We start from the raw sequence: 16883 nt of genomic DNA, 5'->3' as shown, positions 1-16883 counted from the left end.
AAGATTGATTACTGGAAGAAGATGCATACTATATTGCTTGGTTATCTTGTTTACAGTAATGGTGCAGCAGGGTATAATATCAGAATGTTGCCCAGACACCACTATTTGTGAAATCGGCATTACTTTACAACAAATCTTGTGCTGTGGTGTGCTTGACTGAGGGTGCTGTCGACTCACTTAAATGTAATCCCTCTATTGAACAAGTGGCATTCATTATCCAAATGAAGTGGCTGAATTGGTTTAAAAATATCTGAGATGCTAGAGCAAATCACTGATGTCCTTCAAGAATGCAACTGCAGTCATAACATATGGGTTGTCCTGCATCAGGCAGCCCTCGGTCGGCCGAATTCCAAAGTCTGGGTCCGGCGTCGGCTGGTGTCGCCTCCTCTCCGACGTCACAACGGCTAGAGTATAAAGGCATCGGCCGACGCCATCTTCTTCAGTCTTTCTTGCCGCGCGGTGCCCGAAGCAGAAGCAGTTTGCAAGTGCCGGTCGGTCAGCTCCTGTGTTTTCAGTACCGAAGTCATCTAAAAGCTAAGTACCCCGTTGGGGAACATTTTTTTCTTGCCTCAGCCGATGTCAGAACAAATTGAGAAAGTTAATAATTGTTTGACTTGTGGTAAACAAATACCTCATAAGGACTTCCATTCTTACTGTCTTCCTTGCCTGGGCCCAGACCACGACGTCTCGGCCTGTGCTTGCTTTAATAAGCGCACTCTCAGGCGCCGGGCAGAATTTGCTGAAAACTTTTTTGGCGAATCCTATGCGTATATCATGCCGTCGGATCAACCGACAGCTCAATCTTCCAAAAAACGGAAGGACTGGGACCGGCATCCTCGGCCCGTGTCCTCTACCAATACTACTCCTAGACCCTCCGCTAGTGCTCCGGTCCCTGCGGAAGCGATAATTCAGCCGCTCCAGGCCGACGACACAGCGTTAACTAGTCCTTCGGTCCCGGAGACCTCTCTGGTGCCGGTTGTTGATTTTCCTCCGGATACCGAAGTTCATTATTTACCCAACACCATTCCGGTGGACAAGGTCACTCCTGCACGTGGGGCTGCTAGGCCTCCTGTTTCTATGTCCATCAAGGCCTTTGCACATGCTAAGGCCGCCAGCCAGGCCAAGGCCCATCCTAAACCTGCTGTCCAGGCCCCCTCTTCTGATAAACAGATTATGTCTCTTGCTGCAGACCTTATTTCCCTTATCAGGGGGTCTCAGCCTCACCCAGACAGAGGTTCTCAGCCTCCTGCAGAGAAAAGGCCTAGAACTGAGCAGACTGAAAACCTCTCTTCAGATGAGGCCTCTGGGGATTCTGAGCATTCAGATATTCAAGAAGAATCCTTCCAGGCCTATGAGGACTCTGATGCTGAGGAATCGATTCCCTCTGCCTCTCCTCCAGAGGATTTCTCTTTTGGTGAAGTCCTGCACTCTATGAGGGAACATTTCCAATGGCAGGGTCAGGAATTCTCTGATTCCAGGAAAAGGCGCCATACCTTCCTAAAGCTTCCCCAGCACAGACCTTTAGCTATTCCTCCTGTGATGGATGTTTTGGATGATGATTTCTCCGATTCCAGTGCTAACCCTGACTCTCTCCCCCCTGCTCCTGTCAAGCCAGACAGATATTGCAGAGTCCCTGTCACTCACAAACATCTCTTTAAGGCCCACACCGTGGATTTAGTAACTATTGCACAGGGTCCCAAGGGAGTGGCTACCTCCACTGCCAAAAATCCTTTGCCAGCGGATAGGGAAGCCAGGTCTATGGAGAGATAGGGTAAAAAAGTTTATACCTCTGCTACCCTAGCCTTGAGGTCTCTTAACTGCCTTTTTCATATGTTTCAGTACCAGGATTTTTTACTGGATGATTTACAGAAGAAGTTAGCCTCTCCTGAGCCTATTGACAGAAAGGCATTGCGGGATCACATACATAACACTGCAGGTTAACAATAATTTTCTTCAGTGTGGTTATGATGCATTGGAAGCTTCATGTAGGGCAGCTATGACTGGGGTTGTGATACGTAGACATGCTTGGTTAAAAGATCAGCCACTGCCAGACAATGTCAAAGTAAAGTTACTTGATGCACCTCTGGAAAAACAGAAGCTTTTTGGCGCTAATGCACAAGTTGTGTTGAAGTCCATTGAGGAAAAAGCTAAGTCAGTACAGACAGTCAAGGATTTCCTCCAGGTTCAGCCACCCAGATTCAGTAGAAACTGGCCTTCAAAGAATTGGTCCTTCCCAGACTCGGACAAGTTTCAAAGGGGAAAGAACAGGCGTGGCCGAGGCCAGTAGCGAGGCTCCTACAGGGGACGCCAATGGCAACCTACAAATCAAAGTACTGCAGCCAGTCCAGCTGCACCACAAGGACAATCACAATGACTTGACCTTCATACCGCCTACAAGGGCTCAGAGAGAAGCACCCGTGGGCGGAAAATTATCCTTATTCTCAAAACACTGGCATATCTTAACCAAGGACAGTTGGATTCTGGATTTAATAGACAAGGGTTACAGATTCCACTTCCATACTTTACCTACAAGACAAGGCATGCCAAACCTGCCACACCATCAAAGGGCAGAGGCACTCATTCAAGTTTCAAAGCTATTAAGTGTAAAAGCAATAGAAAAGGTACCTCCCCAGGAACAAGGCCAGGGATTCTATTCAAGACTGTTCCTTGTTCCAAGAAAGGAAAACAAATGGAGGCCTATACTGGACTTGTCTACTCTAAATACCTTTCTCATTGTGCCAAAGTTCAAAATGCTAACGTTACAGCAACTCCTTCCCATGCTGGGCAAGGGGTCTTGGCTGGTCACTCTGGACCTCAAGGAGGCATACCTGCATGTCCCAATCAGACAAAGCTACAGAAGATACCTCAGATTTCTTGCAGGGACAGAGCACTATCAATTCTCAACATTGCCGTTTGGCTTATCTACTGCGCCCAGAGTGTTCACAAAATGCCTGGCATCAGTAGTGGCACACTGCAGACTCCAGGGAATTCAAATATACCCCTACCTGGACGACTGCCTCATACAAGCAGACAACAGACAAACCTCAATAAAAAACTTGGACTATGTCATGCAATTACTATAGGCCTTGGGATACACAGTCAACATTCAGAAGTCAAGGCTACTGCCATCCCAACAGATTATTTTTCTAGGAGCCAAACTGGACACACAAACACAAATGGCCTACCTCGCAGAGGAAAAACAACAGCAGTTACCAGGGTACTTCAAAGGCCTAGCACAGCTGTCCCAGCTGACTGCAAGGAAACTCCTGCAGGTCCTGGGGTTCATGGCATCATGCATTCTCCTGATACCTTTGGCAAGACTTCATATGAGAAAGCTGCAGTGGTATTTGAAAACCTTATGGTCACAACACAGCCAAAGCCTAGAGGACGTAATCCCACTTATTCCATGTCTGCAAAAGGAATTCTTGTGGTGGGCTCAAGCAAGTCAATTAAACAAAGGCATGTCTTTCAACAGACCTCAAGCAGGTCAAATAATTACAACAGACACCGCAAATCATGGATGGGGGGCGCACATGGAGGGCAGATGCGTTCAAGGTCAATGGACACCAAAGGAAAGACATCTGCACATAAACCAAAAAGAGATGCTGGCAGTGATGCATGCAATCGAGAGTTTCGAAAAATCACTGCAGCAAGGACATTTACTAATAAGGACAGACAACACCAGTGTCATGTGGTATATAAACAAGCAGGGAGGGACTCATTCATACCCCCTCTGCAGACTAACAATGATTCTCTGGGAAAAAGCACAGAGTCTGAAGATACACCTGCAATCCCACTTTGTGCCAGGCAAGGACAATGTACTGGCAGACAAGCTGAGCAGAAATTTCTTGGATCCACACGAATGGATGCTGCATCCCCTTTTCTCACAAATAACAAAGACATGGGGAAGACCGGACATAGATCTATTTGCATCTCACACGAATCATCACCTGGAAAAGTTCTGTACCAGGACCCACCATGCACTAGCCTGGGCAACGGATGCTCTCTCCTTCAGCTGGAATTCCCTAAAAAATTATGCATTTCCCCCTCTGCCACTGTTGACCAAGGTGATCCTGAAGATCAAAGCAGAACAACCAACGGGCATTTTGATAGCTCCAGACTGGCCAAAGCAACACTGGTACCCATTGCTGTTGAGCATAACTCTGACCAAACCGTGGCCTCTGCCCCTATGGCCCCTGCTCCTAACACAACACAACTACAGGACTGATCACCAAAACCTGAAAACATTACATCTGACAGCCTGGAGGTTACTTTAACTCCTACCGCTTCCAGTCTTTCCAGGGCAGTTCAGGACATCTTATTGGAAGCACGCAGACCATCCACCAGAAAAGCCTGTTCAGCTAAGTGGAAGAGATTCAGCATCTGGGCTGCCAACAGGGGTCAGGATACAACAGTACTGAGTATACCTCAGATATTGGAATACTTGGCAGAAATGTTTCATTCTGGACTCTCATATTCTTCCATAAAGATTCATGCCTCAGCAATCTCAGCAAGATACAATTGTGAGCCACCAGTGTTCTCACATCCTTTGCTAAGACAGTTCCTGAGAGGAATAAAGAATATCAAGCCTCCCAGAAAACAACCAGTACCTGCATGGGACCTCAATTTTGTACTGGAAAAATTATCTCTGCCTCCCTTTGAGCCAGCAGCAACCTCGGAGATGCAATTTCTATCATGGAAAACGGTTTTTCTGTTGGCAGTCACATCAGCAAGAAGAGTTTCGGAGATACAGGCACTCATGGTAGTACCTCCTTTCCTCATTTTCCATCAGGACAGAGTCTCTCTAAGAACAAATCCTTCTTTCATGCCAAAGGTGATTTCCAGGGTGTCTCTAAATCAAGCTATTCACCTTCCTACCTTCTTCCCCAATCCTCAAAACAGAGTGGAAAGACTGCTGCATACCTTGGACATACACAGGCAACTACGCTACTACTTGGACAGAACTAAGGCCACCAGAAAGTCTGACCAGCTGTTTGTAGCCTATGCTGCTGGAATACAAGGAAAAGCAATCTCCAAGCAAACAATTTCAAAATGGATTGGACACTGCATCAGATTCTGCTATTCTTACCATGGAAAAAGTGTGCCAGCCAATATTAGGCCACATTCCACCAGAGCTATAGCCACATCCACAGCTTACCTAAGAGGAGTGGCTACAAAGGACATTCTAGAGGCTGCTACATGGAGCTCCGTGCATACATTTACCAAACACTACAACCTGCCTTTATACTCCAGATCCCGAGCAGGCTTTGCTTCGGCTGTCCTGCAGGGCATTTTAGCTACACCATCTTTTTCTTAGCTCCATCCACCCCCAGCTTGGCTATGGTATTCAACCCATATGTTATGACTGCAGTTGCATTCTTGAAGGACATAGTACAGTTTTGTACCTACCATAAATGTAGATGTCCGATAGATATGCAGCTGCAGTCGGATTTTCCCTCCCGCCTTCCCCTCTTTTCTTTCATTTGGGTCCATTCCCCCTGTTCCTTTTAGCTGGGGGTATCTCCTATGGTGTATCTGTTTATTACTGTTGTGCATGTCTGGAATTGTTTATCCATTCACCAAATTTAGCCTTCCTAGGAGGACACCTGGCATCTGGGGCAAGAAACACTGAAGAAGATGGCGTCGGCCGATGCCTTTATACTCCAGCCGTTGTGACGTCAGAGAGGAGGCGACACCAGCCGACGCCAGACCCAGACTTTGGAATTCGGCCAACCGAGGGCTGCCTGAGACAGGACAACCCATATGTTATGACTGCAGTTGCATATCTATCGGACATCTACATTTATGGTAGGTACAAAACTGTACTTTTTTGCTTTTCAATTAAATGTGTTTTCACCTGCTTCAGCAAAGCTGAGTTAGCCTTCTATAGTGCAGGTCTTCACACCTCACTGGTCTCAGCGCTAGAAGTGTTTGAGTTAAGGTATGCATTGATGACCAGATGCTGTAATAAAGGTGTCCACAGAGCTTCATTTCTGAAATAAACAGCCCCTTGCAATTCTGAATGTCCTTTAGCTGCTTTAGGCAATAACTATTGACTTTCTGATGTGAGAACACAATGCAGTGAGCATTTCACTTGGTGTTTGCATTGTCTTTATTGCCAGGAGCAAAGGATGAGAACAGCAGACTCCAACTTCCCATTTTCAAATACCCTACAGAGACTGGGCCAGAGAAGGCAGTGAATGGCCATTGTGCACATACTGCACTATGGTCTGTTCTATGCCTTCAGCAACAAACCTTAGAAGATGAATGGACTGATTTTAAAAAGACAACTGTCAACAATGTAAGAAGGAAATGAAGATCCTTCCTGAAATGCACCCAGTTCTTACGAAACATAAGAGAATACTCTTAATGTGTAATAACATGAAGTGACAAAATCTGCCAAGCCTATGTAATGGTCACCAAAAAAAGAATCCCTCAAGACTTGACTTTCAGATTTGTTAAATCAGCTGGTTCAGAGGTTTGGAGTGCCGTGTCCCATTTGTGATGAATGATTCTTTGCTGGAGGTGTAAGAACTTTGACAAAAGTATTTGACAAATTTAATAGGCAGAGATTAAAATTTAGTGCATTAAAATGATTTGTAATTTTCTTTGAAAGCTTTTAAATATTATTATGTCTTGGTTGTGTGTAAAATGCTCTTTTCATATCCCTGTGTCACATGAAAAAAATGCATCACATTTGAGTGGTCACATTATTTTTTAGCATATAATATGCAATGTAGCCAGATGTCATGGTCACTCAAACAAACAGGGTAATGAACCTGCAGTACATGTAAACATAAATTCAGTGTATTTCCATGTGAAAGCATGAGAACCGTTACACAAACTAAACTGAATGTCAGTTTGTCTTGTGAAATTTACAGCACTTCTGGTTACTAGACTACTAATCAGTAACCTTGTATATTCCCTTAGCAAATGGTTTGAGTTCAGTGCGTGTAATGCAACTCTCCAGACTGTCCCTTCCCTTCTCTGTCTTGTACAATGCCAGTCTTTTTGGAAACATCAGTTATACTTTCTATATTTAAAGTAATGCAACTGAAAGTAAACTCTTCAATGCTTGCTTGCAGTTCCTCTCAGTCTACAGTGTTACTTTATTTGCTTGCTTATAACCTATATTTTAGTGCTTCCCCACCATTGGCTGTAACATTTAAGATTTTCATCCCCACTCTGGCCCAGGTTGTGTCTGAAGAGAGTCCTCTGACCAACTTCATTAACAAAGTAAGTAAATGGATACATAATTGTTAATATTGCCATGCCTTGCAATTATCTTTCAGGACCTCTGTTTTCTTGCCTTGACATACAGGTAGATACATTGCAGAGTATTACATTTGGGCCACAGTGATCCTGGCTTGTGCTCTAAACTTGGAGAGAGTGGAAAGCAATGTGGGAGAAGGTTCTTGGGTTGAAGTTTGTTGATCATACCTGGACTGGATCATCAGGAGTGCAGAGTAAGAGAATATATGCTGCAGCACACAGAAAGCTGGATTTTTTCTTCAGAGGGATTGACCTTGAAAGCAAAAAAATAGTATTGCTTCCATTCTGCCAGGCCCTCTTCACACCATACTTTGAGTTCTCTGTGCAGTTCTGGATGTTCTAATTGTGCAGACAGTGTGATGTACTGTAACTCTTTAATTTAGTACTGCATAATTCCTTTTTTGAAGGCTTAGTGAAGTGTTGAGTTCCCTTGAGTTCCCGTCTAAAACTGATGGAGTATTGATAGCAGTAATCAGTGGTATAGTAATTATTTATGAATGCTGGGAGTGAAGCTTGAGGTCTGCTAGTAATAGAAGAGGGTATACTTTTGTGTACCTTACACATTTGGCCAAAGAATATTGCTGTTATACATTGTCACAGTGTTTTTCAGAATCTTGTATTGATTTTTACTGTATTTGTGTATATTTTGCGGAGTATTACTTGTAAAAAAAAATCCCTCCTTTTTGTAAGGTTATGCCTTTTTTTAGGTTTATATGATTTGGAATTTGTTGAATATGCTTGTTTGTTTTGGATATGTTTTTGTTTAACATTGCTTCTTAGAATTGTAGAGTGACTATGTTTTAGACTAAATGGCATTCTTGAGAAAATTGACTTTGAATTTAATAAGTGTGTTGATTTTTTCAGTTTTCTTTTCAAGACTGTCTGTGGAAGATTGTTCTGCCTCAAATCAACAGACAGTTAAACCATCCTTTTAAACAGTGCAAAGGAAAGTAATCTTTTTAGTAGTGATGGTCATAATGTTGACCACTGCTGCAGTAGCCTTAGCCATCTGGGTTATATCCTGCCAAGGATACACTCCTCTAAGGTTTTTGAGGATAAACAAGTCTGTTTGCTACTGTTCCTTTTCTGGGCAGGTATGTTCCGTTTGGTTAAAAACTTCCATTTTCAAGTATTGTTTGTGTTTTATCACTTTCATCTTCAAGAAAGTTATTTTAAAGTAGGTGTTTTGTGTTTTTAATGGACTTTCAAAAGACAGTATCGTACTTTTCATTGAGAGTACTCTTTTTTTTTTTTTTCCTTGACAGTTTATACTTTGTGTAAAGCAACTGAAAAACAGTTTTTGTGGAGAAATTGGAGCTGGCAAGGTGTTTTAAAGTGTTTTAGTGTGTTTTTCTATGAAAAAATGACTTTAAAAGAGTTGTAGTTTTTGCTGACATTTGCTGCTAGTCTTCCCTGGGAAAGTGACACCATTTTGAGATTGACCATGGAAAAGAATGCCAGTCCCATGGTTGTCGTCCTAGCCACAGAAGTTGTAGCACCTACAGCCACTATGGACTGGGGGTTAGCTACACCCTTTGTGGCTATTATGTTGCTCTCCATGGGCAAGGCAGAGCAACTCTTGTTGAACCTGGGAGAGGGAACAGGGAAGACTTTCCCTTTTGTGTTTGAGTATTGTGTCCATCCCTGGGGATGGACACAATACTCAGACACAAAAGGGAAAGTGTCCATCCCTGGGGAAGCTACTGCTGCTATTAGAAACACAGTTGGCCCTATTTTCCTTGTCAAAAAGGAACAGAAACTAAGCATCTGTCTACTATCCTCCTATTTCCTTAGACAGGAGTAGTTTACTGTATCTGGTTCAGGGTTTAATTTGGGCTGTTGATCCTTTTTGTAAAGTATTTTCTGGTAAAAGAAAGAGGGGATACCTTTTTTCCCGAAGAGATTCTGAATCCGAATAGGAAGATGAAAGGACAGGTATAGGGTTTTTTCCTCTGATTCAAACTCCTAGGAGAGCTCATTTTCTGATTCTTCCTGTAGAGTTTTCTCTTTCTGAGGGACTATTGCTAGAATATGCTAGTGTTTTCAGTGAGAGAACGCTGAAGTTTCTCAGTCCATTAGAAAATACTGTGAGTCGTTACAGAAGGACTTTCCAGAACCTATACGGATTCCTCCTTTTCTGGTGCTTTAGAAGATGTGATTTTAGGTAGTTTTCATGATAGTCAGCTGCCCCTAAAAAGGCAGATAGGATGTATAAAGTTCTTCCACATTTTTATACACTATTCCCAAAGCTGACCTAGCAACTATAGCTTTAGTAGATCTCACTCCTACTAAAACTTAAATTCCAAGCCTACTTTATCTGAAAAGGATGGAAAATTATTTAAGTATGGGGGGAAAAGTTATACTTTGATTTTCAGAATTTTGAATTGTCAGAATCATTTTAAAGTTTGTTCTAATTGAGAAAGTATGAGGAATGTTTTATCTGCAGTTTCTTCCTGTATGGAAAAAATTGCTTTAAGTAATTTGATTTCTTCTGTGGCACAGGTCACTACACATTGTTTAGTGTGTGTGTGTGACTCTGTTGATACTTCTTCTTCAAGGTTATGGCCACTGGTATTATTTTGAGGAGGTTTGCATGGCTGCATTTTCAGAACCTGACAGATGTTAAAAATGAGTTTTTAAATTCTTCTTTGGATAGAGATTTAGTTTATGGTCCCTCTGCCGAAGAGGTGATCAAAAAGTGGGATGAAAGAGGTAAGCTGATTCATCTCCAGGATTTTTCAACCTTCCTTTTCCTAATGTTCTATAGGATTGCCCAATTCCTCATCCAGTGTTGGCAAAATGCAGAACAAAGAGTATCAACACAATACAGGTAAGCAGGCATTTAAGAAGAAATGGCATGGGAGTTCCAAAAAGAAGATAGTCCAGTAAGTCTGAATGACTGTTGAAGAGACCTTGTGACCCTCTCTCACCCTGGCCCTTTTTTTTTTCTTCCAGAATGTCTGAATCTCCATTTTTCTGTTTGGCAGTGATAGTTTCAGACAAATTTGTTCTGACAATCATCATTCATCAATGTCCCAGCTGGCAGCAAAAGGAGTCATTCTTTATCCAGCTTCCCAAGTGCGGAAGGGTTTTTATTTAAGGATGTTCTTAGTGCCAAATAAAGTGCCTGGTGACCTTTTCTGGTTCTTTCTTTCCTAAATCTGTTTATGATAATGGCCAAATTCAAAATGTCACTTCACAACTTGTTACCTCTTCTTCCTGTATCAAGATTCCTGGTAACACTAGATTTAAAAGATGGTTAACATTACATCCATATTCATCCAGACTTCAGATGTTAAGGTTTTATGCATCTAGATCACATTATCAGTTCCCTGTCTTACCCCATGGACTATTCAGTGCACCACGAGTATTCACAAAATGTCTAGTTCCAGTTGTAAATTGTTGCAAGCTATAGGGTAGCCACATTTTCCATATTTGGATGACTTACTTAAGTTTGCAGTCTTTTTTTCAAAGTGTCAAAAATCTCTGTCTTGGGTGAGAGATGTCTTACATAAGCTGGGAATTCCAAGAGAACATTCAGAAGTCTTTCTTGACTCATTCATACAGGATTGTGTTCCTGGGATGTCAACTAGACACCTCAGCTAAAAGAGTTTTTATTTCAAAGGACAACATATATATGTAGCTCTATTTCTAAGGTTTTCCTTTCAAACATCTGGCACTGTGAGGGAATACATCAGGAATTGGGGTCTCATGGCTTCTGTGATTCTCATGATGGTCCCGGCAAGACTGCATATTAGAAAGATATCTGAAGTCCATTTGGTCCCAGCACCAACACCCTTCGTCTTTTCAAATCCCAGAGCTGAGGTTTGTCAGAAGAGAAATCATTTAGTTGAGACAACAGATATCCTTAAATCCATGTCTCTCCTTCTCGCTACCTGTTGCAAAATGGTCAGTCACCACAGACGTCTTAGATTTTGCTTTGAGAGCCGTTTCAGGAGGGATAAAAGTGCAGGGTGTGTGGGACACCAAGGACAGATGCCAGCACATAATATCAGAGATGCTTGCCCTGATGAAAGCACTCAACTCTGAATCATCTTTTATCCCCAGGAACTCAAGTTGTTACAGACAATACCACAGTAATGTGGTGCTTCAACAAACAGAGGAGGGAACCAGGTTGTACCCCTTATTCAGACTAGCCATGTTAGCTTGGGATATAGCTTCACAACAGTCTCACTCTACAGACATCCTACATTCTTTCACAGCAAAATTGTGCCGCAGACAAGCTGAGCAGGACTAGAGCAGTCCCTCACAAATGGAAACTAGATCGGGGGGTGGTCTTCCAAGATTTGATCCATCTGTGGGGAGTTTCTCAAGTGACCTCTTTGCCTCCTCTATGAATAATCAACTGGTAAGATTGCTTTCTTGTAATCCATGCAAAAAGGCATTGGAAGTCAGATGCCTTTTCTTTTCCTTGGACATGATGTTCCCGTATGCTATTCCGCCCTTTCCACTAATATGCTGGGCAATTCTGAAGATCCAGAAGAAATCTCACAATATCATTGTATCGACTCCCTTCTGGCCCAGGCAACTGTGGTTCTTGCTTCTTTTGGAAATGACCAGGAAGAATTACCACAAGCTTCCTTACAGACTGGACATATTCACACAAGAAAAGGGTTGTTTGATACACCCCATCATCAATCAACTTCATTTGACTGCCTGGATGATAGGGTCTTGATTCCTTTTAGGTACCTGTTTTCTGATTATGTGCAGCAAGTAGTAATAGAGGCAAGAAAGCTTCTTACTAGTAGATCATATATTAGCATATGGAAAAGGTTTTCTAGTTGGGTACTGGTTTTGTTAACACCAGGTAGTTTTTATCTGGTTTTACAATATTTCTGTGAGTTACCATCCTATGGCCTTTCTTGTTCCTCTGTCAAGGTTCATTTTTTGGCCATTTCATCACGTCTGCCCATGAATCCTCCTCTTCTAATGCAGTCTCATGTCAGAATATTGTTGAAAGGGGATTTACACTAGAGACCTCCAAGTAAACTGGTGCCACTTCTTGGGATCTTAATTTTATGTTAGAGAAGCTAACACTGGCTCCATTTGAACCAACTAACATGGCTGACTTGTGGTTCTTAACATGGAAAATAGTTTTACTGATTGCTCTGACCTCTGCAAAAATAGTAACTCAGTTGCCACCTGTTATGGTGAGCCAATCCTGTCTTTTTTTCCCACAGGGGCAGGGTTTCTTTGAGAACTAATCCTTCTTTTATATCTAAAGTGGTACCAAAGTTTACTTTAAGCCAAGGGTTCATCTCCTTATTTTCTTGAACCTAAAATTGAGGGAGAAAGGATACTGTGTACTTTGGATGCCAACAGACAACTCCAGTACTATCTTGACAGAACTAAATCTGTGAGATCTTCAGATCCGTTCATTTCCTGCAAAGGTAAGAAGGGGCAACATATGTCAAAACAGACTATTCCCAAGTGGTTGTCTAAGGTTATTACCTTTTGTTATACTCACCATAACAAAACTACACCAAGCAGGGTCAAGGACCACTCTACCAGGTCCTTGGTGTCCTCTATGACTTTTTGGAAAGGGTTGGATTCTAGAAGCATTCTAGAAACTTCTGTTTGGTCCTCTGTACATATTTTTATAAAGCACTGTAAACGTGATTCCTTTTCTAGCTCCAGGTCAGGCTTTGCTAGGAGCATTCTCCAGGGGCTCCTAGACTCTTCTTCTTCCACCTCCCAATGTAGTAAGCCAAGATAATTACCCATATAGCCAAACCTACTGCAACAGTGATCAATATGATAAAGGTAGTCCAGTTGTAGAAGTTAAACTTACTATAACAGTAGATGTTCAAATGATCAGTGTTACAGTAACCTCTCCACCCCCCTTGTTTTTTGTTTTTGTATGCCATTGCGGACATTTATTTATTTTGTTCCTAACATTGCCCTTTCAGGGCTCAGCCTCTCTCTGTGTTGGCAGGAAAGCTCTGAATGTCTTGGCACCCAAACTTGTCTTTTAGTCAGCTCAGCTCAAGCTGCCTGACAGTTTGGGCATGTGGAAGGTGCCCTGAAATTTTGTAAGCTGGATGGATGTTGCATCCTTGGCAGGATATAACCAATATAGCTAAGGCTGTTACAGCAGTGATCATTTGAGCATCCACTGTTGTGGTAGGATTACTTATGCAATTATATTTTTCTCTTGCTGCTTCTTTCCCTGCTGCAGTCTGTAACTTATTCTCACATGCTTTTAAGCAGTGAGGAGTGGAGTGTTCGTTAACTGCTTCCCATAGCAGTCTTCTGAGGAGTCTTTCCCACTTGTGTATTCTATTATTTTTTTAAATTCCTGTTAACTCTTTTGTGTACAGTTTACCAGTGCGAAGAGTGTAGTGTTTTCATCAGTCTTATTCCACTTCTTCAATCCTCCATTCTCCATCCGTTATCTGCAATAACTTCTTATGCCTAGGTAAGAGTAAGGCAACGGGTAACATTTTGAGATACTTTCCTTCTGTAAGCATGCACTTTACAAAGACTGATAAGAAAACTGTTGCTCGTCTTTTCCAGTGGCACAGTGGTAGCCTTTGTGGAGCAGCAGCATCAAATAAAGTCACATTCAGATCTGTTAACATGTCAGATCTACTGGCAGTTTCTCCACATTGCCTCACCTGTTGTGCCCTGAGCAGTGTTTCAATTCTTCCTTATTTCTTCATGCTGTACAGTTGACCACTTTTATTTAAAAAAATTCATATTTGTCATCTGTCATAAACCCAAAACCTTCTTTAGTTCAAAACACTTTTTTCTTGATCAGTTTTACAAGTGCATTGAAACCAAAGTGGACAAGTTTCACATCAATACCTCTATACAAAACATTATTTGTAACACCCTGTTTTTGTTGACTAACAGATGGAGCTGTCTTATTTTTTATTTTTTTTTACATTTTTGTGTGTGCGCATGTGTGTGTTTGTATGTATATAGATCTATACATATGTATACATAGATCTGTAGATTTAGTATACATTCCTTCCTGTCTTGTTTTGCAGCAGGTTCTTTTACTAGGATAGCAGGAAGTAGACTTGACTGTTGATGTGCTTTTTTGTTATTGTCCATGGTATAATAAACTCTAGCTATTTATTTATTGCTTTCAAACTGTACAAATACTCAAAAATATTAATATTCTACCTTTACTTGAAGTAAACCAGAGGTGTAAAAAGCTGTATTTACAGTTTTGCTAACTGTAAACAGTCACATATCTCTTTCTTTCTCTTTTTTTTTTTTTTTTTTAAGGCTGATGGCAGATGAATGACAGAAGGAAGAGGGGAAGAGAGAGGACTTTTCCCTGAAGAATGCTGAGGAGAAACAGTGTGATTGCATGGGGGGTAGTCCTCTTCATTGCTTGGAATGCCATACTTCTTTTCTTCCTTTGGTCCCGTCCACCATCAGGTACTGGAACTTTGAATGCTGATGAATTAACCCTTGAAGTCATCAAGTTAGCACAGGATGTGGAGTTGGAACTGGAGAAACAAAAGACAGTACTGAAACAAATTGAGAGACATCGGGGATCTTGGGAGCACAAAGGCAACAAAAAAGAACAATCTCCAGTACCTACATCCAAACATGTGCAAGTTGCTGAAGAGGCAGGTCTTCAGAAAACTGCAAGTCTCAGTGTGATTCCAGATGTCAAAGATATTGTCATCCCTATACTGGTAATTGCATGTGACAGAGTCACTGTGAGAAGATGTCTGGATAAATTGCTACAGTATCGTCCCTCCAAGGAGTTGTTCCCCATAATTGTCAGCCAGGACTGTGGACATGAAGACACTGCACGGGCCATCCGCTCCTATGGAGACAAGGTGATGCACATCCGCCAGCCTGATTTGACTGACATTCCAGTCACCACAGAGCATCGCAAGTTTCAGGGCTACTACAAGATTGCACGACATTATCGTTGGGCCCTTAATCAAATTTTCCACACCTTTAAGTACCAGGTAGCAGTCATTGTGGAAGATGACTTAGAAGTGGCCCCTGACTTTTTTGAATATTTCCGTGCTACCTTTCCTCTCCTCATTGAGGACAAGAGCTTGTGGTGTGTCTCGGCCTGGAATGACAATGGTAAGGAGCAGATGGTGGATGCCAAACATTCAGAGTTGTTGTACCGCACAGACTTCTTCCCTGGTCTAGGCTGGATGTTGCTTAAGGAAGTATGGGAAGAGTTGGAGCCGAAGTGGCCTAGGGCTTTCTGGGATGACTGGATGCGCCACCCTGACCAACGGAAAGATCGAGCCTGTATCCGCCCTGAAGTCTCCAGGACTATGACCTTTGGGCGCAAAGGAGTTAGCTTGGGGCAGTTCTTTGACCAGTACCTTAAGTTCATTAAACTGAGTGACCAATTTGTGCCTTTCACCAAACTAGATCTCTCATACCTCAAGAAGGAGGACTATGACCGGATGTTTCATGAGACTGTGTATAATGCCCCTGAACTGCGTGTTGATGAACTACAGGGGAACAAGAGGATGGAGCTTGGAACTGTACGAGTACAGTACTCCAGCCGGGACACTTTCAAAGTCTTTGCCAAAGCTTTGAGCATAATGGATGACCTCAAGTCAGGTGTGCCAAGGGCTGGTTACCATGGTGTGGTCAGCTTCCTTTTTCGTGGTCGGCGGGTATACCTGGCACCTCCTGCTGACTGGACAAAGTATGACCCTTCTTGGAGCTAGCAAGACTAGACTGTCTTAAGACTGCCCAAGGCATTCCAAGATGCCTATTTACTTTCTCAACAAAGTGTGAACTCCATTGGAAAGTGGAGTCTTCAGTAAACACAGAACCTATTTTGAGAATAGAAGTTTATTTTTGTTTACAAAAAAAGAAATCAAAACCACTTGTGTAATAGATAATTGTCTTTCAACCGTTATTTCTCTTCTTAACATTTATACTGTGCTTGACAGTTTCATAAAGTCTATGCTGTTGATGGTTTTCTTTTTTTCTTATATATATCTGTGAGCAACCACCATTGTAGGGAGGCAGAGTGCTGCCATTTCCATTGTGCTCAGCTTTGTCTTTCAATAACTTCTGCATCCGTCTTTTTCTTTGGTTTATAAGTAATCTGCTGTGGCTCCTACATTAGCTAGAAGCCTGCTGTGCTACTTTGTGCTAAAGGAAAATTCTACTCTTTAATTTAGTTAACCTTATCCCATCAGTGTTCATCATGCATACAGCTGCAGTCATTACAGATGGGTTATCCTGCCGTCAGACTTGTCCTCGGTCGGCTGAATTCCAAAGTCTAGGTCCGGCGTCTGTTGTCGTTGCTTCTTCCCTGACGTCAGTGTGGCAGGGGTATAAAAGAGGCAGCCGACGCCATCTTCTTCAGTCTTTCTTGCCACGCGGTGCCCGAAGCAGAAGCAGTTCGCAAGTGCTGGTCGGCCAGCTCCTGAGATTTACGAAAATATTTCAGCCGAAGTCTTCTTGAAAGCTAAGTACCCCGTTGGGGAAACTTTTCTTGCCTCAGACTGATGTCAGACAAAGTTAATAATTGCATTTCATGTGGAAAGCAAATACCGCATAAGGATTTCCACTCTTTCTGTATACCTTGCTTAGGCCCAGACCACGACGTCTCGGCCTGCCATTTTTGTGCTAGATTCAAC

The 16883-nt window shown here is 42.4% G+C and overlaps 1 protein-coding gene across 4 annotated transcripts in view; it reads left to right on the top strand.

Moving 5' to 3' along the window:
- MGAT1 (alpha-1,3-mannosyl-glycoprotein 2-beta-N-acetylglucosaminyltransferase) overlaps positions 1-16529 on the top strand; it is a 334206-nt gene extending 317677 nt beyond the window's left edge. For all 4 annotated transcript variants that reach the window (XM_044084356.1, XM_044084357.1, XM_044084355.1 and 1 more), the window contains one exon: positions 14530-16529. In XM_044084356.1, the coding sequence (XP_043940291.1) occupies positions 14589-15959 (1371 nt within the window). In that variant the 5' untranslated portion in view covers positions 14530-14588 and the 3' untranslated portion in view covers positions 15960-16529. The remainder of the gene's footprint in view (positions 1-14529) is intronic.
- Positions 16530-16883: the final 354 nt, after the last annotated feature.

This window comes from Protopterus annectens, chromosome 9.part0 (genome assembly GCF_019279795.1).
Source record: "Protopterus annectens isolate FY-2018-M chromosome 9.part0, PAN1.0, whole genome shotgun sequence".
NCBI classification, from domain to species: domain Eukaryota; kingdom Metazoa; phylum Chordata; order Ceratodontiformes; family Protopteridae; genus Protopterus; species Protopterus annectens.
This window is presented reverse-complemented; position numbering and strand designations above follow the sequence as displayed.